This window comes from Bombyx mandarina, chromosome 19 (assembly GCF_030267445.1).
Source record: "Bombyx mandarina strain Sakado chromosome 19, ASM3026744v2".
NCBI classification, from domain to species: Eukaryota; Metazoa; Arthropoda; class Insecta; order Lepidoptera; family Bombycidae; genus Bombyx; species Bombyx mandarina.
In genome coordinates, this window is record NC_143225.1 from 14,060,326 (window position 1) to 14,084,850 (window position 24,525).

The following is a 24,525-nucleotide window of genomic DNA, read 5'->3' on the forward strand; positions in this document are numbered from 1 at the left end:
TTTTGTTCATAAAAAGTACAAATACTACTACAAAAGTTGAATAACTATTATTGGATAATAGTTCAGTTTGTGTAAAATGGCACTTTTAATGAAGTAAAAAAAACTGGACGGGAAATTTGAAACTCTTTCAATAACTACATATATTATAATATAATATGTATATTATACATTTAAGTTTCAGTAAATTCTTACAATTTTAGTGAAATGCTATTTCGTGTTCTTTAATTTAAACTGATTACAATTAAAAATCAACTGATTTTCATTTTACTCCGTTCCTTTTTTATATAACAAGTGTTTTATGGACTTTATAGGCAAATAATATGAAATTATCTGAAAAAAGAATGATAAGAAATATTGATTTAAAAATGATGTTACAGCGTACTTTGACAACAATTGCTCTGAAATTTACATTTTTGACTCAATAAGTGTACTGATATCACTTATTTTATCTACCTGACATTGGCAGAGTCATTCGACAAAGAAGAGAATCGAGCAATAAAAAACAAGTGTATTATCTATGGTTTTGACAACTGCAAAATAAACAAAGAGTTTTGTAAATGTACATTTGTTTTCAAAAGTTTATTGAATTCATATTTCCACTTCGGTTTTAAAATTATAAATTATGTAATTATTTATTCAAATGTGTCAATTTCAAGTTATAAAAAAAATATGGTTTTGTAGTTTTAGTTTTTATTGATTTCGTGGATTGCTCATCATTAGATTATTTTTACTGTTTCTGTAAATTTCAAATAAACTATTACATACATGATGTCCGAGCGAGACTACGCACCGCTGAGCATAGCTTGTGTTCGTGGGCTTTGCGACAAATTATATGAGAAGAGAAAAGTTGCTGGAGTCGAGATTGAGAAGTAATTCTTTCATTTTCATAATCATTTCATCATGTTCCTCTTAATCCTGCGAACACAAGTTTGATCAATTATTTAGTTTTCGGAGCCCATTTCCTAAGCTCAATCCCTTTTTATTTTTTTATTGCTTAGATGGGACAAGCGCACAGCCCACCCGGTGTTAAGTGGTTACTGGAGCCTATAGACATCTACAACGTAAATGCGCCACCCACCTTGGGATATAAGTTCTAAAGATCTCAGTATAATTACAACGGCTGCCCCACCCTTCAAACCGAAATGCATTACTGCTCCACGGCAGAAATAGGCAGGGGGGTGGTACCTATCCATGCGATTGTTTCACCTAATTTTGTTGTTATACCTCAGACTTCAATTTTGCCATTTTACTTCTCCCAATTACTATTTGTTGAATTTTGATAATTTTTAAATCTCTTAGAATATGAAGTTTTTACTTAAAAAAAATTTATAATGGTAATTTTGATGCACCGTTGTTGGGCAAAATTTATAAATAAGTAAATATTAGAAGATGAAACGAAATTTACATAACCAAAATGTGCCAGCAGCCTTAAATTAATGTTATAAAAATGAAACAGATGCCCTCACTATCTTTTGTTCATTGCAACTGTCACAGATTCATTACAAAATACAATTATTTTTAAATAGGCTATAGTTCTATCAAATTAATAAATAGATTATCATTCTATATGAATGAAAGTTTGTTTTTATTCTAATAAAATTGGAATGTTTAAAATATTAAGCAATGGAAAAAGCTCACCAATTTAGTATGTCGAAGGGGGATGTTCATCAGTCATTCTATACATTGTGAGTCCAATGAATAGGTTTTGGCTCACTGAGGACAAGCCGTTGCAGATGAGAATTTTTCTATTTTAAATGTCATCAGTTTCTCCACAGAATGGTTTCCACAGTTTATGTTCCACCCCCTTGAAGCTACTAGATATTTATTGCTATAGCTTAAAGTATGTACTTTTAAATGTGAACCAATGTACCAGAACTAAGCTCCTAATTTGTGCTTCCTTCATATGCATTTTCACTATTTGCGGATAAAAAAATGCAACCTAATTCCTATATTCAAAAACTTTAAGACAAAAACTTATATTAAATTTTGTTTTTTTTTATGTAAGTACTTCTTATTATTTTGTTACCTGGGAACATATCCACTATAATCTCATATACTTATGTAAATTACCATTCCATATCTGCAGCATATTTACGGAACTTATACCCTGCAAATAAAGAGCTTTTACTATTTGAAATAAAATTGTTGATGTAACAATATGTGTGGTTATCACAAACAATAGTTAAGTGATGGTCTGGAAAATGTTTTCAGGATGGTGAAAGATTTTAATGATGCAAAAAATACTAGCCAAATAAAAAAATTGATCAAAGTCTTGGGCCAGGACTTGATGTCTTCAACTAATCCTAATATGAAAAACGGAGCACTTATGGGTCTGTCTACTGTAGCAGTGGGGCTTGGCAAGGTACATTTGGTACACTAATATTGTTTATTTCAGCATGTCTATCAGTTCCACTTTTAACTTTACAAAATGTATTACATCAAATACCCTGAATTACATAATCTTAGGATTTTTTAATTTGACTATTATTATGGAGAATATACTATCTAACATATAAACATAAAATCAATAATAAATATTACTCTTACAGAATTAGGTATTTATGTCATATCCTGTATACAGTTCTATATTATTTGCAGGCATCAGTAGATTATTTACCAGAATTAACAAATCCAATAGTGGCTTGCTTCAGCGAGAGCGAATCTCGTGTAAGGTACCAAGCAGCTGAGGCATTGTTCAACGTGCTGAAGATTGTCCGAGGGGCTTCTTTATCACAGTTCCCTGTAATTTTCGATGCGCTGGCTAAACTCGCTGCTGATCCTGAGCAGCAGGTGAAGCATGCTGCTGAATTGTTGGATAGATTGCTCAAGGTATTGTGGTAAAAAGAGCTTACCTTTATTTTCTTCATCATCATCATCATCATCAACAGCCCACAGTCGTCCACTGCTGGACATAGGCCTTTCCCAATCCACACCACTGAGTCCGGTCTACGGCTCTCCTCATCCACTTCTTTCCGGCCACCGTTTGGAGGTCATCGCACCACCTAGTCAGGGGGCGTCCCACATTACTTTTGTTTTTTTAGCTGAGAGGAATTAGTTTAAAATGCATCCATGACAGCATGCTTGATTTTAACAATCCAAATATATTATTGGCAGGTTATTAATTATTTAAATTGTTGACAAATAGGTGATAGTTGGATTAGCTCTGTTGCTCAGTAGAGTTAAGCAGCAATTTTCATTTTAGTAATATCCTAAAATATTTAATACAACTTATTGAAAAAATTACTCAAAATTTAGTGTCAAATTTAATTATATGTAAATATGAAAGTACTATAATTTTAAGTTGACAGAAAAGGACACTTTCATCCAGAAAATAAGATACATTCCCCAGGAACACACTTTTTTAAATTAATGTTAGTAAAGCCAGTGGACTGGATGTCTGTGGGCTGATAAGGAGAACCCAAATGCAAAATGTAGTTAATACAGGAATGTGATAACACACATTTCATATATGTAAAATGACTCTTATTTGTGACTGCTGATGAAAATGTATATTACAGATAATGTAAGATTATCATAAAACTAGCGACCCGCCCTCGTTTCGCTTCGGAAACATTAAAACAAACATGAAACAAAAAAAAAATAAAAAAAAAAATAAAAAAAAATTGCCTATGTTCATCAGGGACAATGTCGGCTTCTAATGGAAAAAGAATTTTTCAAATCGGTCCAGTAGTTTCGGAGCCTATTCGAAACAAACAAACAAATAAATCTTTCCTCCTTATAATATTAGTATAGATTCACAAAAATTTATAATGTTGACATTTTTTATTATTGCATAGAGACATATATATATATAAAGCAAAATAAATTTAGTGTAAACATAGAAAGCATGTGTGTGTGAATTGCTTAATCTATGAGTTAAATATCGCCCATTAAACTTTGCAAAATTGAATAAGATGTGGTAGATGTCTATGGGCTCCGTTGACCACTTAACACTAGGTGGGCTGTGAGCTCGTCCACCCATATACACAATAAAAAAATTAAAATGGAAGAATATCCAATATATTACAAAAGTTGATAGAATTCACATCACGGTTTCCATGCTGCCTACTTATCGCATTTTGACAGATAAGGGATCAGTTGGAGCATTTAAGTACGTGCTATTTATAAGACTAGATTCACTCGACACTTGAGTCCACTGTCCAGAGGCCTGGAGGCATTATAACTTTCTAACCATTTTTATTGCAGTAGGTTGTTGACCTAGCTCATTAGTCAGCTTTTAAGTGGTTACTGAAAAATTTAACCAGATTGGCCATGAGCCGGTGGGTCACAGTAGTCTTTTGTAGTGAGTAATCTTTTTCGGTACCTTGTTTAGAAGTATTTCAGCGCAGTATTTCAATATAATCAGCGCTAAATTATGTATATTTTGTATTACACTTGACATGCTTTGCTTCATATAATTAGAAAGAAGACGAAAGTGTAAATTGTTGAGACGCTGGTTTTCATAATCTTTTCGTATGGCGCTGAGACCTGGATCTTAAAAGAGTCTGACAGACGACGCATGGACGTGTTTGAGATATGGTGCTGGTGTCGCATGTTGCGCATTTCTTGGACGGCTTTCCGGACGAACGCTTCCATCTTCAACGAACTAAAAGTTGACCAGAGGCTATCCACCATATGCCTAGTATAGAGAGCTCCAGTATTTTGGTCATATAGCAAGAAAACTCTCTGATAACCGGGAGAGACTCAAAGTGATGGGTAAAGTAGATGGAAGACGATCCAGAGGTCGAAGCCAAAAAAGATGGAGTGACCAAGTGTCCGAGCATCTGGACACCCGACTGAGCCACGCCTTACACTGTGCCACTGACTGATATGAGTGGCTATAAGACCGTACGGTCCACGTGATGCTGCACGCTGACTGTCGTCGTGCAAATACAATTTGATTGATGTAGTTCGAATTTTTAATATTTGGTCTATAACTAAAGAAAAACATTACATTTATTTACAGAATATAATGTTAATACAGTTTTAAAAACCACGGGCGCTTCCTACGCCGCTGCCTACTGAGTACAGTAGGACTCGTAGAGGGCGTCGTTAGTTATTTCAGTTTGCGCTATGGCTTATAAATCACATTTTTTGATACAAATAACATAATGCGAGCGTAGCCGCAAGCACAGCTCCGTTTTGCTTCGTCAATACCACGAGTGTATTCGGCAGGACATCGTGACCGAGAGCGGGTCCGTGGAGCTGTCGTCGCTGGTGGGGCTGGTGCGAGAGCGCATGTACACGCGCTCGGCGCCGGCGCGGCAGCTCGCCGTGTCCTGGGTGGCGGTGCTGGACGCCGTGCCCGACCTCAACGTGCTGGCCCATCTCCCGGACTTGCTGGACGGGCTCTTCAAGATGCTAGACGATCCTAACCCGGAGATCAGAAGGATGTAAGTTCGGCTTGTTTTGAGTGCTTTGTTTAAGGTGAGAGAGGGAAAACACATGTCTCTTAACTATTCGCCGTGACTAACCTAAATTTTCAATACTGAGAAATACTCAAAGCATAAATGTTATTGTCATATGCATAACCCACGAGTATTCCGTTCTCTACCAAGCCCTAAATAATCCTGATCACGTTTGTCACGGTGAGCACAAAGTACCGACGTAGCTATGTCTGGCGTTACAGGTGCGATGTCCAGCTGAACGAGTTCCTCCGCAGCATTAAGAAAGAGCCAGCCAAAGTAGAGTTCCAAGCCATGATCAACATCCTTATCATACACGCGCAGTCGCCCGAGGAACTGCTGCAGGTAAGGTAGGCGGGTCCTGCAGTGCCTGTCACTAAGTCGTCAGTCTTTCAGTATCAAGGTGCTTAGTTTCCAAACGTCGTATGATACAATGACAATATCAATCTCTAAGGAGTTGTAAAGAGTCGCTGATTGTAAAGTTGTCGGGTCCGCAGCTGACGGCGATCACGTGGCTCAAGGAGTTCGTGGAGCTGGCCGGCGCCGCCATGCTGCCCTTCGCCTCGGGCATCCTGTGCGCCGTGCTGCCCTGCCACGCATACTCCGACGAGCCAAGGAAGAGTATCCTTTGTCCGTGTATCTGCAGCCACCGGCCACGCGCCCCAACTAACGCAACTAACGCCAGGACGGAAACAAACGAAGTTTTCCTTAACGAGAGCGTACAGGCATACGGGAGACGGCGGCCACGGTCAACTTTCAACTGATCAAACTGTTGGCTGCCGAGAGCGAGGAGGCGGGTGGTGAGGAGGTGGGGGGCGAGGAGGGGGGCGCGCTCAACCTGGAGGCCGTGGTGGGGGTGCTGACGCAGATGCTGCACCACAGCTCCGTGCACACTAAAGTGGCCGCCCTGGATTGGATCCTTCACTTATACAATAAGCTCCCCAAACAGGTCACTTTATATTTCGTAACACCCTATTGTAATAACGAATAGGGCACAACTAAATTTCCATCCAATAAAGTGTTTACAAGGTGTGTAACCCCACCCCCTATAATTACCGAGCGGTTTGAGCCCGAAGGCGTACCTAGCCTTGGCAGACGAGTATATGGCCCGCCCTGATGGTGAGTGATTTCCGACCCAGCAAAGCCGCTGCATTCTTTCAGCTCACCTACTCGTCCGGGCGTAGCTGGAGTAGCCTCTTGGGTTACCAGCTAAAAAAACCGTATACAGGCAACCCTTACTGGTGCTGCCTTGTCGCGTTTTTTGAGTTGCCGATAACACATCAATAAATATCATAATTATGAACAAGTTGCAGAGAGCTGCCGGGTCGCGATTGAACTTATTTAAAAATTGTAACGATCTCAATAGACAAAATGATTCTTCGCTAGAATTCGGATTTCTTGCCGACGGTAGGACCTCTTGTGAGTTCGCACAGGTAGGACTCGTATCTCAAGGTGGGTGGCGCCTTTCACTTATAGATGTCTATGGGCTCCAGTAACCACTTAACACCAGGTAGGCTGTGAGCTCGTCTACCCAATTAAGCAATAAATAAAAAAAGATGAGATTGAGAGCGTAGGTTGAGTCGGTTGTTGGTTGCTGGTTGCGGCAGATGTGCGGCGAGACGGAGCGCGTGTGGGCGGGCGCGGTGGGCAGCCTCACGGACGCGGCGCACGACGTGCTGCGGCGCGCGCTCGCCGTGCTGGCCGAGATCTGCTCCGCCGCCGGTCAGTCTCCTCTGCCACACGTTGTTATCATTTTTTTTAAGGGATTTTTGACCTGGTAACTAAGACCTTTAAATGATGTCTTATTTTCTATACTAATATTATAAAGAGGCAAGATTTTTTTGTTTCCATCCCTAGTCTAACTATAATAGTTTAACTAGAAGTAATTATTCACGCGGCCGCCGTGACGTGACCTGACCACTAAATATCAACAAAGTATTTTTTTGGATCAGGAGATTTGCAGTCTAGTCCTTACTACTACAAGTTCCTACAAGCTTTATTGAGGCTTTTGGCGGCAGACGAGAACCTGTTGGAAGACAGAGGAGCTTTCATTATCAGGTATAAATTTGTATTTGTCTGTTTTTACCCTTTTAATTCTTTGTTATTAAAAAAAAACTTTTATTTCTGAGTAAAAAGTGTTCTTCCCGTGCCTCGAGTAGCGGCTGCACAAAATTTGACGTTGGACGGAACTCGCTTTATTATGTATTTGAAATATTATGATGCACTCCACGCGCACGTTAGTACTACAAGCTCAGTGCACAAAAGGCGAACTTAACTTTTGAATAGAGTTAATTGCAGTCAAGTACAGGACAGTGAATAGTTGCTGACATGCATGACATGTGCTGGCTGCGCGCCCATGTTGTAGGCAGCTGTGCGTCCTGCTGAACGCGGAGGACGTATACAGGGCCCTAGCGAACATTCTGCAGCAGGAGAAGAACCTCCGCTTCGTGACCACCATGGTGGACATCCTCAACACCATACTGCTGACGTCCGCCGAGCTGTACGAGCTGCGGGCGCTGCTGAAGGACCGCAGCAAGCCGGTGAGTGTGCGCGGGCGGAGGGCGGCGCCCCCGCGGGCCGGGGCTCACGCGGCGCTTGTTGCAGTGGAGCCGCTCGCTGTTCCTGGCGCTGCACGGCTGCTGGTGCCACAGCCCCGTGTCGCTGCTGGCGCTGTGTCTGCTGGCGCACCACTACCGGCACTGCAACACGCTCATCGCCACCTTGTATCCTTCGCAACCCACACACACGGAATCTAATTCAATCGACAGGAAGCTGCTCCACAATCCGATGCAATAACATCATGTCTGTAATGCAAACAATAGTTGTCAACGATGACGTCAATGTACCCGCGCCCCACACTATGTCTGTCGTATGTGGTGAGAAAGAGAAAGACTGACCTTAAGATCTCTACCGACTTTAAATGATAATAATTCAAAACGTTATTGGATTAGAATCATTCCCGATCCTGCGGACCGAATGGTAAACGGTCGAAGTCGTCTTAAACACATCGTTACGGATCCTCTCGATCCATTAACTTTTTTTTTATTGCGTAGTTGGGTGGACAAGCTCCCAGCCCGCTTGGTGTTAAGTGGTTACTGGAGCCCATAGACATCTACAACGTAAATGCGCCACCTAACTTGAGATCTAAGTTTTAAGGTCTCAGTATAGTTACAACGGCTGCCCCACCCTTCAAACCGAAACGCATCACTGCTTCACGGCAGAAATAGGCAGGGTGGTGGTAGAGTACGCGTCACTTAAAAAGAACGCTGGCGGTCAAGCTGCGCACGAGGCTATTTATCGATGTATTTGGTGGTATGGGGTGCGGCGCGGGGCGGGCGGGTCACCTGCCGCATGCTTGCCGGTGTGCTATTGGTTCGTCAGTCGACCTTTGCTTTCCGCGTTGGGTTCACGTTACGTTCGTTCTCAAAATACTATCGCGCACATAAGTTTTAATTACAAAATGGTTTTACATAGAAAAGTGAGAAAAATGATTTATGACGTATATTGTTTTATGAAGAAAGAGGCTGATAATAATGCAGTTGATAATTTAAAATAATGCATGAAACGAACCGCAGTGGCAACAAAATGTTCCGAGTCTAATTTAATTTTTAGGGTTCCGTACCTCAATAGGAAAAAAACGGAACCCTTTGATCACTTTGTTGTCCGTCCGTCCGTCCGTCCGTCTGTCTGTCTGTCTGTTCGTATTCAGATTAAACATTATACGCAGAAATTAAACACGTTTTTAATTCTATTTCATAAAATTCGATCTAATATATTATTTTTAATGTACCTACCATGTACGATCTTACCACCGTACAATTTTATTATAGTTAACGAATGCCGACCACCAACAGTACCAGAACTTCATGCTTACTCGCGACGCGATCCACTTTTTGCCGCGTGACAACAAATAATATAATATGAATTTAATTACAGTCAAGAGAGTGCATCACTAACTATCGTACAATTCACATCAAGAGAAATTATCATCTTTATAACTTTACCTAAACTTTAAATTTCATAAACTACTTTAACTTCAAACTTATGATATCTTTCTACGCTCTCCTGTAAAATGTAACTGCATACAGCTACAAGAGTACAGAACTACTAAACTGTACATACCTATAACCAATATACGAAGCCGCGAGCGAAAGATTACTTTAAAAATAAAACAAAAGTACTTGTATTTTCGTGCGCGAGTGTATCCATGTGCAAACACACCCCCTCCACTTTCTTCCAGCGTTCTTTTTACGTGACGCGCGCTCTACCTACCTGTGCGAAATCACAAGAGGTCCTATCACCAGTGAACTAACAGCTTACTGAGTTTCTCGCCGGATCTTCTCAGTGGGTCGCGATTGCGATCATAGTGGTAAATTCTGTGAAGCACGGCTCTTGCTAGGGCTAGTGTTAGCAACGTCACCAGGTTAGAGCCCCGTGAGCTCCCCTACTCACTCGGCGAATCTAGTTATGACCCCTCGCGATCACTAGAATAAATAGAAAAAACAAAGGATCAAAATGATGCTATGAATACGCGTATATACCTTTTCCACTGAGCGGCTCGAGCATGACCTTAACCGGCGCGGCGCAGCGGCGACCTCGAGATAACCGTGGAGTTCCTGACGGAGGTGGACAAGCTGGTGCAGCTCATCGAGTCGCCCATATTCGCCTACCTGCGCCTGGAGCTGGTGGCCGAGCAGAGCGGCGGCCTGCGCGCCGCGCTGTTCGGCCTGCTCATGCTGCTGCCGCAGTCCGACGCCTTCCACGCGCTGCGGGCCCGCCTGCACTGCCTGCCGCCGCCGCACCAGCCGCACCAGCCGCACCGGCCGCGGTACGGGCAACTAACTACCTTCCTAATAAGTACCTTTTTTTTTTAAGCTATTGCATAGCTTTATCGCGGGTTTTGCGACCGAACCAAGAAATTCCGTAACGAAAATAAGACCTAACACTCCGCCTACCATGCAGCTCGCGTTCAACACATTCTCACGTTGCGCTTGTGTAATGTTTGCGAATAGGCGCGCGGCGTGACGTCACACTGCATGCGCATCATGAAAAGTCTGCCCATCTCTCTCTCGCGCGGTCTAGCTTATGAGTGTGAAGGGGACAGTTAAGGTTTTGCTTTTGTTAACGTTTATAAATATAGCGTGGTCTTATTTTTTATTGTTTTAATATTAAATTATTATTGTCTAATTATAATGCCATAAGTTGATAAAAAATGCTATGCAATAGCTTTACTACGGCAGTCCCCGAGTGCCACACGTGTTATTTTTATTGCCCTTGTAGGCAAACGAACATACGGCCCACCTGATGGTCGTCGCCCATGGACGTTTGCAATGCCAAGGGCATAGTCAAGCCGCTACCTACCGTTAAGAACTTTCCGCAAGCCTCGTTTGAATAAGCACATCATGTCATAGTGTTCGGGAAGCACCGTGGAGAGGAGCTCATTTCAAAACCGGATGGTACTTGGAAAAAAGATCTTTAGAAATTCACTGTGGATGAACACAGTGGCTCCAAGCAGTACGGATGAACTCCTTACTCCATGAAATATATGGTACAAAATACAGAGGAAACTGAATCCCTCCGCACACCCTCCGAACGGCCCTTTTCTGTATGTAAGTTCGTCCAAGCCGGTGTGATCGTTTCCAGAGGCGACGCCAGGGAGGGCTCCGAGGCGGCGGACGACGAGCCCCTGGACTACGGCGCCCTGCTGGCACAGTTCCACGCCGTGCAGGCACAACACCGCCAGTACCGCGCGCTCGACCGCTCCCGGGACAAGCTCTACGACAAGCCCTACTCGTAGCCGCCGACACAACCCTGTACTCTATCTAGCTATAAGTAAGTGTAACCGCTTGTATGAGCCGTGTTGAGCAGTCAGAGGGCCGACGCGACGCCCGGTGGGGGCTCCCCGCGACCTGCTGTAACACCCAATGCATGTTCGTTATATGACACAGCATGCTTGTACAATCTCTTGTATTTAAAAAAACCAATCTGGATATTTATGAACATCTTTTTTTTTATTGCCCTTGTAGGCAGACGAGCATACGGCCCACCCGATCGTGAGCGATTACCGTTGCCCATGGACTTCAGCAATGCCAGGGGCAGAGCCAAGCCGCTGCATACATCTCTAAAATAGTATACTATAGAATAAGCTTTTTGAGTGCCGTTCTAGAAAAAGAGAATGAATCCAGTGGTTTTTCTTGGCTTTGCGTTTTTTTTCGAGATAAAAGTCCAAATCGCTCGACGAAAGGATCATAAATGGACGTCGATTGGCCGCTATAACTGGTTGCTCAAATGTTTCGGTTGCCGCAGTCTGGCTGCCTGTGTGCATTGACATTATCAATGACATGGCTGAACGTAGCGATGGGTGTTTCGGCAAATTGTTTCGTTCCGAACGTTACCTTGAATTCTCGGACCAAATATTTATGAATTTGAACAAGTTTTATTTCGCTATTATTATGAGATAGAGAAGGCTAGGAATATTGTTTAAAAAAAAATATTACTATATATTATTATATCAATTGAGTTTATTGAAGAATGTTTATTATGAATTTTTTTAAATAATAAAAATTATAAAATTTTTAAGAGATAGATTTTTAATAATATACATAAAGATTGTTTAATTTACTTTCGCTGCGTAGAGGGCGCGCGGCCCGCGGGCCACACCCACCGCCCGGTAGTCGCGCTGTTTGCATTTGTTTACACGACGTTATTCGTTATCGCCGTGACGAACCTACATCTCAAGGAAACTGCCAGTGTAATTTACCTAACTAATTATACATCCTCTCTCTTCACTTTTAGTGATACTGTCAACATTTTAAAGATATTTTACAAGAGTTTTATATGTTGGATGTAAAAATCGACTTTTTATAATTTTTAATATTTTGGGTGTCTGATTATCTTAATATTTTTATGTATTAAGTATATTTGTTCCAATTAACTTGAGACGTACAATAAAGTGTATTATAGTACAGTTTTTTTTGTGCATCGTCAATGACAATGACTTAGTTTATTACCCTTCAAAGATTTTATAGCCTGATTTAAATATTACGAAGTTTAATTATAACTAATTTTACAATACGCGATCTCGCGTTTCTCATTATCCTACGTTAAAATACTGTTGTTAGGTACGTTCTGTGAGAAATAAAAAAAAGTCTAGAAATATTTTTATTCAAAAATAATCTGCACAGCTAGCGCAATGTTCAAATGCCAACAAATGACAACTCGCTTGTCCGCGATCAGGACATCTAATGCATTCGTACACTCGCCGGCACGTAAGTTGGCAAGGTTTCCGTGTAGTAAGGTCGCGCATAGTGCACTTAATGCAACAGCAAAAATGGTCACTTTTATTGGCTGCATTATTCTACGATTATTATTAAATAATTTATTTTCAATCATGTCTGTTTAGAAGAAAATTAAAGAAAAGAGAAGAATTCGTGAAGGTAGGTATTAATAGTAGGTATTAGGTAGGTACTTAATGGTAGGTATTAGGTGTTATAAATAAAATAAATAAAAAAAGTTAAGAAGTTTATTTAAAAAAATATACTTAATATTAAAAATTATGTGTCGCCGTCGTCAATATCATTTTCTAATAGTGCTACCCCTTGCATTAAATTTATGGTACACCTGAGCTGGTGGAAGGAGTTGGCTCCTCATCCTCGATATAAGTCTCGTCGCTGTCGTCAAATCAAATCAAATCAAATCAAAAAAGTTTTATTCAACATAAATGAAAGTACATACTTGTTGAACGTCAAAAGAATTACCGCCAATTCACAAGAATTAGCCTCCGTCCTGAGAAGAATTGGCAAGAAACTCAGCGGGCATGTTTTTTTTTTTTTTTTTTTAAATAGATTTTTATTTTAAATTTTTTTTTTTTAAAATATTCATATTACAATAAGTAATTATAACATAACAATTTTACAATATTGAAATTCCCGGAGCGAGCAACTCATTCCCACTTTGTGCAATCTTCTAGATAATCATTGACTTTATAGTAAGCTTTATTGCACAGATGTTCTTTAATAGTTTTCTTAAACCTATGTATATGTAGGTTCTGAACATCTTGTGGGATTTTGTTGTACAGGCGCACAGACAAACACCCGAATGAATTTCGTATCTTATGTAACCTACTCATCGGCACAACAAGCTTGTGTTTGTTCCTAGTATTTCTATTATGTATGTCCGACATCTTAGGAAACTCCTCAATATGTTTACGAACATACATCAAATTTTCAAAGATGTACTGGGATGGCATAGTGAGAACTTTAATTTCTTTAAATTTTTCCCTCAGGGATTCCCTTGAGTGCATGTTATAAATAGCACGTATAGCTCTTTTCTGCAGAATAAATATCATTTCTACATCGGCCGCATTGCCCCATAGCAAAATGCCATAGGACATGACACTGTGGAAGTAACTAAAGTAAACTAAACGAGCCGTGTCCGCATTTGTTAACATTCTAATTTTTTTTACTGCGTATGCTGCAGAGCTAAGCTTACTCGCCAATTTATGAATATGAGGTCCCCACTGCAGTTTGGAGTCCACTGTTATACCAAGAAATACGGTTGACTCAACAAGCTCCAATGATTCCTCAGAAACAATTACATTACTATCTACTTGTCTCACATTTAAAGATGATTTAATACATTTTAAAGTAAATTTAATACATTTCGTTTTCTTACTATTCAATAATAGGTTATTGATACGGAACCAATGAACCACACACGAAATCGCATCATTCACTTCGTCATAGACTTGTAATTGTCGTTTAATTTTAAATAATAAAGATGTATCATCTGCGAATAATACGACCTCGTGTCGGGACTCAATAAAACTAGGCAAATCGTTTATATATATTAGAAATAAAAAAGGACCCAAAATGGAACCCTGAGGTACACCCATTTTCAACGTGGTGCCTGAAGATCTATTTCCTTTCACATCTACTGTTTGTATCCTTCCTGATAAATAGGAAGTAATAAGTTCCAATGCACCATCCCTAATACCATAGTGATGTAGTTTCCTCACCAATGTTTCATGTTCAACACAGTCAAATGCTTTGGATAAGTCACAGAAAATTCCAAGACAATCATGCGATTCCTCCCAAGATTGAAATATATTTTTGATTAGATAAGCACCTGCATCAGTTGTAGAGCGACCCCTTGTAAACCCGAATTGTTTATTATGAAGCAGGTTATTTGAATTGAAATGTTCTAAAAGTTGTGTCAAAATAATTTTTTCAAAGATTTTACTCAACGTAGGGAGTACTGAAATAGGTCTATAGTTAGAGGGGTCATCAGTACTACCAGATTTAAAAAGAGGAATCACTTTACTATGTTTCATTAAGTCAGGAAATACACCACACTTAATACAATCATTAAAAATACTAACAAGATGAGAAGCAATAATGTCTATTACAGACTTCAAAACCTTTACTGATATTCCCCACAAGTCAGCTGTATTTTTTACATTAAGGCTATTAAAACTTTTTATTATATTGTTTGAATTAATTTTCTTAAATTTAAAAATTTCATTGCATTTCTTGACATGGTTATGCAATAATATTTCAGCTGCTGTGGGGGATGAATTTAGAGATGTGGTAGTTGAAACTGGAATGTCAGAGAAAAACTTTTCAAAAGCATTAGCCACATCTTCATGACTAGTTACCAATTTATCGTCTATTTTTAACGAGAATTCTTGATGGCTATTTCTGACTTTTCCACTTTCTCTACCAATGATGTTCCAAGTCATCTTTATCTTGTCAGGGGCATTTTTGATTAAATCACTTAAATGTAAAGATTTTGCCGCTAAACAAACTTTTCTAAATAGTTTGGAATAGTTCCTGACATATTGATGAAATGTTTCATCATTATTATAAGCTTTTTCAGAGTACAGTAGGCTTAGTGCGAGTTTCAAAAATGGAATCGATTGACTCGCATCGAGTGTACGCTCTTCACGGTGAAACGTGCGGAGCTCTGAGTGCGAGTTACTCGATTTGCAGGACGTTTATTCATCTTGAGAAGCGATATTTTTTTCTTTTATATTGGTAACACGCAAGGTTTTTTTTAAGGCGTTTAATTGAAATGCCAAGCTTTCTAACGATATTTATAATTAGTCGGGTAATGGGTAATGTACCTGTGCTTAGTGCGAGTTTTTTTAATTACTCAGTCGATGTTAATGTTATGTTTAATTTGTGTGAGTTTGTATCAGTGCCACCTAGTGGTAAGCTTATGAATCTCATTTTGTGGGAGAGAGAAGGTTTGTTTATGTTGCTGTCTCATGTATCGAATAGCTTTACCGAAGTGAGGCTCTCGATTATTGTATGCGCGAGTGCGAGTTGCAAATTAATGGACTTTGAGAGTATTTCTTCACTTTCAAGCAAGTTAAGTAGTCACTAAAAATTTTGCCGTGAAACCAATACAATATCAAGATTTTTTCTTTCGTTTTTAATAATAATGTTGTTTTTTAAGGTTTTATCTATTCTAATGGTTTATACACATATATTTTTTCGGTTAGAAAATTTTATAGACGTCTAGCTAGTTGTAAATACATATTAATTCTTTGCTTTTTCATTTAATTCTTATTAAATCATTGCTTTTTTTTAAAGAGTTGTTTGATGAGAGAGAGAGAGCGAGATAGAGTTGCTTTTTTTTTATTGCTTAGATGGATGGACGAGCTCACAGCCCACCTGATGTTAAGTGGTTACTGGAGCCCATAGACATCTACAACGTAAATGCGCCACCCACCTCGAGATATAAGTTCTAAGGTCTCAGTATAGTTACAACGGCTAGGTACCCCACCCTTCGAACCGAAACGCATTATTGCTTCACGGCGGAAATAGGCGGGGTGGTGGTACCTACCCGTGTGGACTCCCAAGAGGTCCTACCACCAGTGAAAGAGTATTCTTTATTGTACACAAAATGAATAAATATTGTGAAACATTTTTTCTTGGTCTTATCGCTAAGAGTGATCTCTTCCAGACAACCATTAAATGGGCAAGAATAATTTCGAAATGAATTGCACACTGTGTATCTATCTATTATAGAAATATATACACACACGCACATACACACGCGCACACACACACACACGCGCGCGCAATATACATATTTACAGGTACATACGTACAGATTTATATTTATAAATTATATAGAAATTTGAACAATGTAATAATAATTTTGCTTCTTTACACATTTATAAATAAGGATGGATGCTCGTAATAATTTTAGTATATTTGGGCCACCTAATGAAGATCATCAACACTATTACCGTAAATACAATCATTTTATAAACGTTCAACGGGTAAAAGATTAAACCTATGTAAACATAATTTCTTTAATTAAAAAAAGCTGAAATAATTACCTATTCCAAGATTAATTATGTTAAGTATGTCTAAATATGTAATTACAATTAAATAAATTCTATAATAAACTTCTAATTCTAATACTTCTATTAAAGTTACTAAAAAAATATGTTTATGCTGGGCAGTTTTCGTGTATTTTAAAGGTTACGCCATTACGGCAAAGTTTGTTTACGAAATTGCACCCTTAGAATGGAAGTGGTATAACTAAAGAATTTAAGATTAGTTTTATATTTCAAAACACTTATGTATTATTATTAAGAACCTACATTTTAAGTAGGTAATACGTGCAGCAAAAATGTTGGACTCCTTTTTACGAAAATTGCGCGGACGGAGAAGTATGAAATTTCCCACACTCATAAAGAATATAGAGAAGTAGTGCAGATTGCTAATTTTTTTTTTTAATTGTGCATAAACAATAAAAAAATAAACTAAATGAATAAAAAAACCTTACACACATTACCATGTATTTGACACACACACACACACACATGCATTTATACTTTTTTTGTTTATTGATTTATCAATCTGTGGTCAAATTGAGAATAGATTAATATTTTTTGTCTTTAATATTATTTTTCTATAATGTAGCCTTGGCGACATAGAGCAATGATTATTATAGAAAGGATGATAATAGAAAGGTGACAATAGAACTATAATAATGTTCAAACTTAAAATTTAAATAAATTATGGTCAAATTTCGACCACTGGACTACCATTAGTAGGTAATAATAAAGTCATTTATTGCCTTTCACACAGATTTTGATTATTACAGGCAGCCTACAAGGAAACAACAAAAAAACAAAACACTATTATTCATTATCACTATTCATTTCTGGCAAGCAGCTCAACATTTGTACTTGTATATTATTAATAGGAATTTTATTAAGAATATTGACAATTTATGAGGAATTTGACTAGTACGGATTAGTTATAGATATATGTAGTTACATATTGTAAATTAAATTAGTTTTATAAGTGCAATAAAAAATAATTTAAATGATAAAATGATAAAGCCATACCTTTTTCCAATGTGACGATTAGAGGGTATCCTATTATTCTTTTCTATATTATTCTATCAGCTTATAAAATTAAACAGTCTCTTTTAGTCTAGAAAAGGACAAAGTACTCTTTCTGTCTTTTTCAAATAAAATGGCATGCCTTAAAGTGTTTAAACCGAAAAACTAAAAAAATACAATTATTGTATTACAATATTGAAGTTTACCAGAAACTAAGAATTTTGGGTTGAGCCACTTTAATTCTAAAGGTACAAAATAGTATTGAACACGTGACATTACCCGAATAAATTTGAAAGTAGGCGGTTCCCATTAAAATGCTGTTAAAATGCGTTGTATTTCATTTAGACGGTCTAATGCCAAAACATCACGTGCTACCAATATACGAGAAATAATATTATTGCTGCTCTCGGTGAATAAACGCCCTGCGAAGCGAGTAGCATATCTCAACTCACACTCACAATTCTTCATTTTTCACTGTATAGAACGTAAACTCGATTTGATTTTGATTTATTCATTTACAATTGAACAACTAGGAAAAAAAGATGAAAAGACATTTTGGAGGGACCGCGAGGAGCTAAATTGTGTGAATTGTTTTATTTTGTCTATTTAATGTTTCTTAGTTAATGCGTATTTAATATTTCTTCGTGTATAAGTGTAATTTTGAGACTGTCCTGGCCTAAAGGTTAAGGCGTCCGGTGTATTCGTATCTTGCAATGCACCGGTGTTCTAATCCCGCCGGCGGGTATCAATTTTTCTAATGAAATACGTACTTATCAAATTTTTACGATTGACTTTCACTGTAAAGGAATAGCATCATGTAATAAAAATCAAACCCGCAAAATTAATTTTTGTAATTACTGGTGGTAGGACGTCTTGTGAGTCCGCACGGGTAGGTATCACCACCCTGCCTATTTTTGCCGTGAAGCAGTAATGCGTTTCGGTTTGAAGGGTGGGACAACCGTTGTAACTATACTGAGACCTTAGAACTAATATCTCAAGGTGGGAGGCGGCATTTGCGTTGTAGATGTCTATGGGCTCCGGTAACCACTTAAGATTAGGTGGGCCGGGAGCTCGTCCACCCATCTGTGCAATAACAAAGTAACGTGGGTTTATTAACTGTTTAGTATCTGTGAAAGTGCGAAAATTTAAAAAAATTAAACAAAACCGCTGGACGTAGCTTCTCGAAGTCTTCGAAAAGGTCCACTGAAAAAAATCTCAGTATATAATCAGCATTTTGCAGAGATTATATTTTATCCCATATTATCTGATCTCATTTCATTTCATTCCATGCCAATTGATTAATGCTTCAAATTAATCAAATCCATTTCACTCCATATTATCATTTTTCATAAAATAAGATTAGGCTCTATGGCATGATATTTTTGCCTCTCTAGTTGGAAAAATAAAACTACTAAAGAAATAATCGATCGAAACGTTAAAATCCACTAATTTGTAACACGCACTCGCACAAATGTCATTCGTAGTACTCATTTCGGTAAAATTACTCGGTTACGAGATCACAACGTTAATATGAACTCGCACTCACAAAATAACACCGAGTACGTTTGCCGCTAGGGGCGCTGTTCCAATTGCATACAAATTTGAGCAAACTGGCTCGCTAGTGAGAACGTTACAAAACTCGCACTAAGCACACTGATCATACAATTTTTTTCTACTTTTGTACACTCCGGTGGTGGCCCACTCGCTGAACACCGTTTTGTTTTTTAATGTTACAGTTTTAGGAATAAATACATCAGTAAAGACCATATTAATTCTCTCAAACATATTCTGGTATGATAAATTTGGGTTTTTGTTATAAATAATTTCTGAATGTTCTTGCTTAATATTATTTCTAAACTTCTCAATTCGTTTTTTATTAATAGGAACAATCACAAGAGTATTTTTATCTTTAGAATTCATAATAGATTCAAAAGACACAAATTGTCCACTATGGTCTGATGTTAATTGATTAATAATTTTTTTGTTAATCGGTGTTACATTTGTAAATATGTTATCTAAACATGTTGCCGATGTGGTCGTTGTCCTAGTAGGCTCTAGAAATAAGTTTGGGAGGTTATATGACTTTAACAATGTTCTGAATCTAATAGTGGTATTTGTGTTTTCTAAAAGATTGATATTATAATCACCACATACAAAAATTTGTTTATTAGAGACAGAAAGCTTTAGCAATACATTTTCCAAAATATTTTCAAAAGAATCATATAACGCATCAGGAGGTCTGTACACACTTACAACAATGAATCGCTCAAGCTCTACACAGGCCATTTCAATAATCCGTTCCACAGAGAGGCTCACAATGTCTCTACGTTCCTTACATTTATAATCTTTATTAACAATGATCAGTGAGCCACCTCGTATAGCATTCTCTCTGCAGAAGGAACTCACAACCTGGTGATTTTTAAAATTACAATTTAATTCATATTTTTTAAGCCAATGTTCAGTTACACATAGAACATTGACTTTATTAAAATCTAGGAACAAATCAATTTCAAGTTCTTTACCCATCAAACCTTGTAAGTTCTGATGCACCAGGTTGATCACAGTTGTACACGTCACTGGCGTAAATAATAAAACGCTCAGTGACTGAATCGGCTATCTATATGGTCATTGGTATTTGATCCTGGCATTGCAAACAAACTTAAAACAATAATAACTTGTTACAAAAACTCAATGTAAACAAAGGGTTCCTACAATTTAGTAGGCGTATGTGTAACCGGGAGCGAAGGGAACGTGGACGCGGTGCGGGAGGGGAGGGTCGACTGACTCACCAATGGCGCGCTCGGAACGGTGCTACGTCTTTCCCCGCGTCCCGTTTGACAACCAAAGAGACCTAAAAAACGACTTGTGCCCATCAGCTAACGACTCTTGCCAAGTTACGTGCCGGGGACTTTAACGTGGGAAGTAATATAATGACAATAAAAACGCGATATCAATCCGTTAAAGTAGTTTTAATGGGGTTGGCCGGTCAAAGCTTTTCTCAGATGTCGCCAGCGTAGCTTGTTCCCTTGTCAGAGAGAGCCGCCATTTTGTGTGTTTTGCGTTCGTGATATTTCAGCATTTTGTGACTTTGATACGGTTCTTATTACTTTCTAAGTAGTGCTAAACAGTTTTACAATATGTATTCCAACTGGATAGTTAAAGAATTAAAGGAGGAGTTGAGAAAACGTGTGGCATCTTTACGAATAAAAAAAGTGGATTTTGTCGAAAGGTACAATGTTGATGTTTTATTTTAACTTAGAAAACTTCTCTCAAACTGTTTCCGGTAGCTATTATAATAATAATATTAAATTGTGTACCTTAGGAACTTTATTCCTTGTAGCATGTGCAAAAAGAATTGCTCATATTACACACATTACCTACCAACTAATGTATTATTTTGCTTTTTTCAGATTAGAGCTACATGACCAAAATTTTTATTTTGACACAAAATGAAAAAAATGCTCTAGCAAAATATGCTAATATATATGATTTGCTAGTGGAACCATGTGGCATTTTCAATAGCCAAGAGCGCCCATATCTTGCTGCATCTCCTGATGGTGTGTTGGGCGAAGAAGCTATAATTGAAGTGAAATGTCCATACGCTAGCAGAAAACATGAAATAAATATAACAACGGTGCCTTACTTAGAACAATGTAACGGGATATTGTCTCAAAAAAAAACCTGCCCATATTATTATCAAATCCAAGGACAGTTATACTGATCAGGCAAAACATACTGCAACTTTGTCATTTACACCTACAAGGACATCAAAGTGATTTATGTTGAAAAAGACAATAATTTTATAAATAATATGTTAAATAAATTAGATATCTTTTATGAAAATATTTTCAAAGAAGCATTGTATGAAAAACATCTATATTATAACTATACACACTTGTCGAAATAAAAAATCAGGAATATTTTTAATTATTTTTATTGACAATTCCTTCTCTAAAATTACATAAGTAACTTCTCTACTTTTTGTTTCTTCAGAAACTGGTTTCACATTCCATAAAAATATAGATGGTACCTTTCTTCAGATATTTATGTTAATGTTTGACACCTACAACACAAAGAATAACATTTAAATATACTATCACAAGGAAACCTGACCATAGTTTCAAAATATTTGTTATTGCAATGGATGCAGCCATTTAGATAGAACTTTCAATAGTAACAGCTGATAATGAACAACAGCTCATGAGGAATGTGTTTCTTCCAGTCTGATTTTGTGTTTGTTAAAAGGTTCCTTACAGCATAAATCTACTTGCAAAATTTGTTAGCAACTAATAGTATGCCTAACTAATTATTATTGGATTTTTTTAATAAGAGAACAAAGATGTGTGCTACACCTAGTCATGCATTATAAATATTTGACAGAAAGAAGCATACCTGTGTATTTACTAATGTTTTCATAGTCAGATTCCACAAAGTGTTTACGACATAACCTCGAACTTTTTGTGGGAGTACTTTTTTCGCGTCAAATGGCCTTTAACCACAGTCTTCTAATTTTCTTGTCCTTCGGGAATTGATGTACTCCAATTTCTGAGCATATTGGTACAAAACAACGCGTCATTGTGCTTAAAATAATTTTTAATCAAAAATTCCAATACAAATATTGAATGTTATGGGAACAATGCACACCAGCGCCACTTTGACAGTTGCCAACCCCATTGCATCCACGGGTCGTACAGTCCGGGGAACTACTGTGTTATAAGGCTGTGCTTGTTCATATACTGTCAACAACAACAATTTGTCCTTTGGTTCTCGTTTAGAAATAGTGAACTTTTTTTTGTTGGTTACCGTAAAATGGGGCGATTAGGGACAAATTCCAACTTTATGAGCAATTTTAAGGTAGTTGTTGATGTATATAATGCTATATCAAGATCAAAATGATTAAGTCTTGGGGGCATCTTTGTTGTCTATGCTGGAGTCATGGTCCAGGCGGCTGGCCGATCCTTCGGATTCTTGTGGATTGGGTGAATCGTGACAGAGGACGCCTCACTTTCCGGCTCACGCAGGTCCTCACTGGGCATGGTTGCTTCGGTGAGTTCCTGCACCGGATCGGAGCCGAGCCGACGGCAGAGTGTTACCATTGTGGTTGCGACGTGGACACGGCGGAGCACACGCTCGTTGCCTGCCCCGCATGGGAGGGGTGGCGCCGAGTCCTCGTCGCAAAAATAGGAAACGACTTGTCGTTGCCGAGTGCTGTGGCATCGATGCTCGGCAACGACGAGTCGTGGAAGGCGATGCTCGACTTCTGCGAGTGCACCATCTCGCAGAAGGAGGCGGCGGGGCGCGTGAGAGACGCACAGGCCCGCCGCCGTCGAGCGGGGGCCAGGGAGGCGGATCTCGCCCAAGCCCTGGCCCTCTAAGTGTTTCGGGTCCCCCTCATATGTCGGTCTGGGGCCCGGCGAAGGGGGCCTAAGAAGACGACGTGCAAGCTGCTCTGCACGCGTTTTACGCAAGAGCATCCGGGTGATGGAAGGCCGGCTATCCTCGACCCACGCTGGTTCTGACCCAGCGGGGTATTTCGTAGGATAACCTATTCAAACCGGCGCCATCTAGGCGGGCTTCGGACAGCCTGCCGACCGAGAGGGCTGGTGGTCATGGCGCCGACGATCGCTGGCCCGGCGTCCCGAGGGGGAGGGTGATGGGAGAGATGTGCTCCGCACTAAACGCTTCACTCTCTTCCCCTTGCCTTTTCATGAGTTCTGTCTCATGCGAGGGTTGGACGTTGGTTGTTGAGCGACAGGAGGTTTTAGTCGGTTCGACTCCGACATGCCCCACCCTCCATCCCCAGTGGAGGGTGGGAGTCCGGCCATTTCCTCCTGACAAAAAAAAAAAAAACTTTGTTGTCTAATTTAAAATTATGCAACTAGCATTCCAGTTTAAGCAAAAAATGCAAAAATAGGTGTAATCCCTATTTACCCGAAAATTGCGGTTAATTGGGACGAAATGAGAAATTTGCTAGGGTTGGCACTACTTTTATTTTTATATATAGTTTTAATTTATTTATTTATTTAGTTGCACCAACAAAGTGATCATCAATAAAAAAAATTGAAAAACTGACAAAAGTACATGGCAGACATCACCTCAATTATAGGTGCAATCGACAGTGCATTAACAAAAAAAAATTTATATATATATATTTATACATATATAGTGGGCTTTCTTAAAAACGGTTTATATTTCTCCGTTCTTGGTAAGTACTTAGGGGCTGATATTTCTATCAGGATTAAGAGATTAGGTGTGTCGGTTATTCCATGGATTAATCAGATGAATACCCCCACTCTGAACAAGTATTAAATATTTTATTATATATTACTTAGACATTTTTGTCCACCTTGAGATTTCATTGATCTTGTTACATGTCTCTGCAAAATCGACTTACTTCTATTAAATTGCTTATCTATTTCAACTAAAGACTTATTCCCAATTTCGCTTCGAATAAACCAGATTTTTACCAACAAATTTAAAAAATATTGTTATAACTACATAGACAACCCCACAAACCTGTACCTATTTATACTTAGGTCGTTTCCATTTCACGTATTCTCATCCCAATTGACCCCTTTTTCGTTGTTATTTGTACCTAAGACGTCCCCAATATCCCCAAAAACAACAGATTTTTACATGTATTTTTATTTAATCAAATACATTAAAACCAATAACAACTAAGACTTACCTTTAATATATATGCTGGTTCAAACACTAAATAACGTTTATAAATCATAGTCGTTATCAAATAAA

At 38.5% G+C, this 24,525-nt stretch overlaps 1 protein-coding gene and 1 long non-coding RNA gene across 4 annotated transcripts; one reads left to right on the forward strand and one right to left on the reverse strand.

The window, feature by feature from the left end:
• Window positions 1-513: 513 nt before the first annotated feature.
• Window positions 514-21,694, forward strand: LOC114243741 (protein VAC14 homolog). Of its 3 annotated transcripts, XM_089735456.1 has the most exons (14): window positions 523-869; window positions 2,212-2,362; window positions 2,599-2,829; window positions 5,176-5,393; window positions 5,630-5,750; window positions 5,903-6,041; window positions 6,131-6,354; window positions 7,013-7,127; window positions 7,358-7,463; window positions 7,771-7,945; window positions 8,010-8,128; window positions 9,994-10,233; window positions 11,049-11,237; window positions 21,183-21,694. In XM_089735456.1, exons 1-13 carry the CDS (start codon window positions 766-768, stop codon window positions 11,200-11,202), a joined length of 2,097 nt encoding a protein of 698 aa, XP_089591582.1. In that variant the 5' UTR covers window positions 523-765; the 3' UTR covers window positions 11,203-11,237; window positions 21,183-21,694. The 3 variants fall into 3 exon arrangements, with proteins under 3 accessions (XP_089591583.1, XP_028031141.2, XP_089591582.1); XM_089735457.1 differs by lacking the exon at window positions 21,183-21,694 and having other exon boundaries at window positions 514-869; window positions 11,049-12,370; XM_028175340.2 differs by lacking the exon at window positions 21,183-21,694 and having other exon boundaries at window positions 514-869; window positions 5,903-6,026; window positions 11,049-12,370.
• Window positions 713-1,775, reverse strand: LOC149500903 (uncharacterized). The gene is made up of 2 exons (XR_016324703.1): window positions 1,639-1,775; window positions 713-915 (listed from the first exon to the last, which is right to left on the reverse strand). It is a non-coding gene; the product is annotated as an uncharacterized LOC149500903 (long non-coding RNA).
• Window positions 21,695-24,525: the final 2,831 nt, after the last annotated feature.

Bases quoted from the DNA above. Each gene is read 5' to 3' on its own strand.
- LOC114243741 (XM_089735457.1), top strand. From the start codon at position 766: ATGATGTCCGAGCGAGACTACGCACCGCTGAGCATAGCTTGTGTTCGT. The intron at 5,394-5,629 runs GTAAGTTCGGCT...CTGGCGTTACAG, and splicing joins AACCCGGAGATCAGAAGGAT to GTGCGATGTCCAGCTGAACG. The intron at 7,464-7,770 runs GTATAAATTTGT...CCCATGTTGTAG, and splicing joins AGAGGAGCTTTCATTATCAG to GCAGCTGTGCGTCCTGCTGA.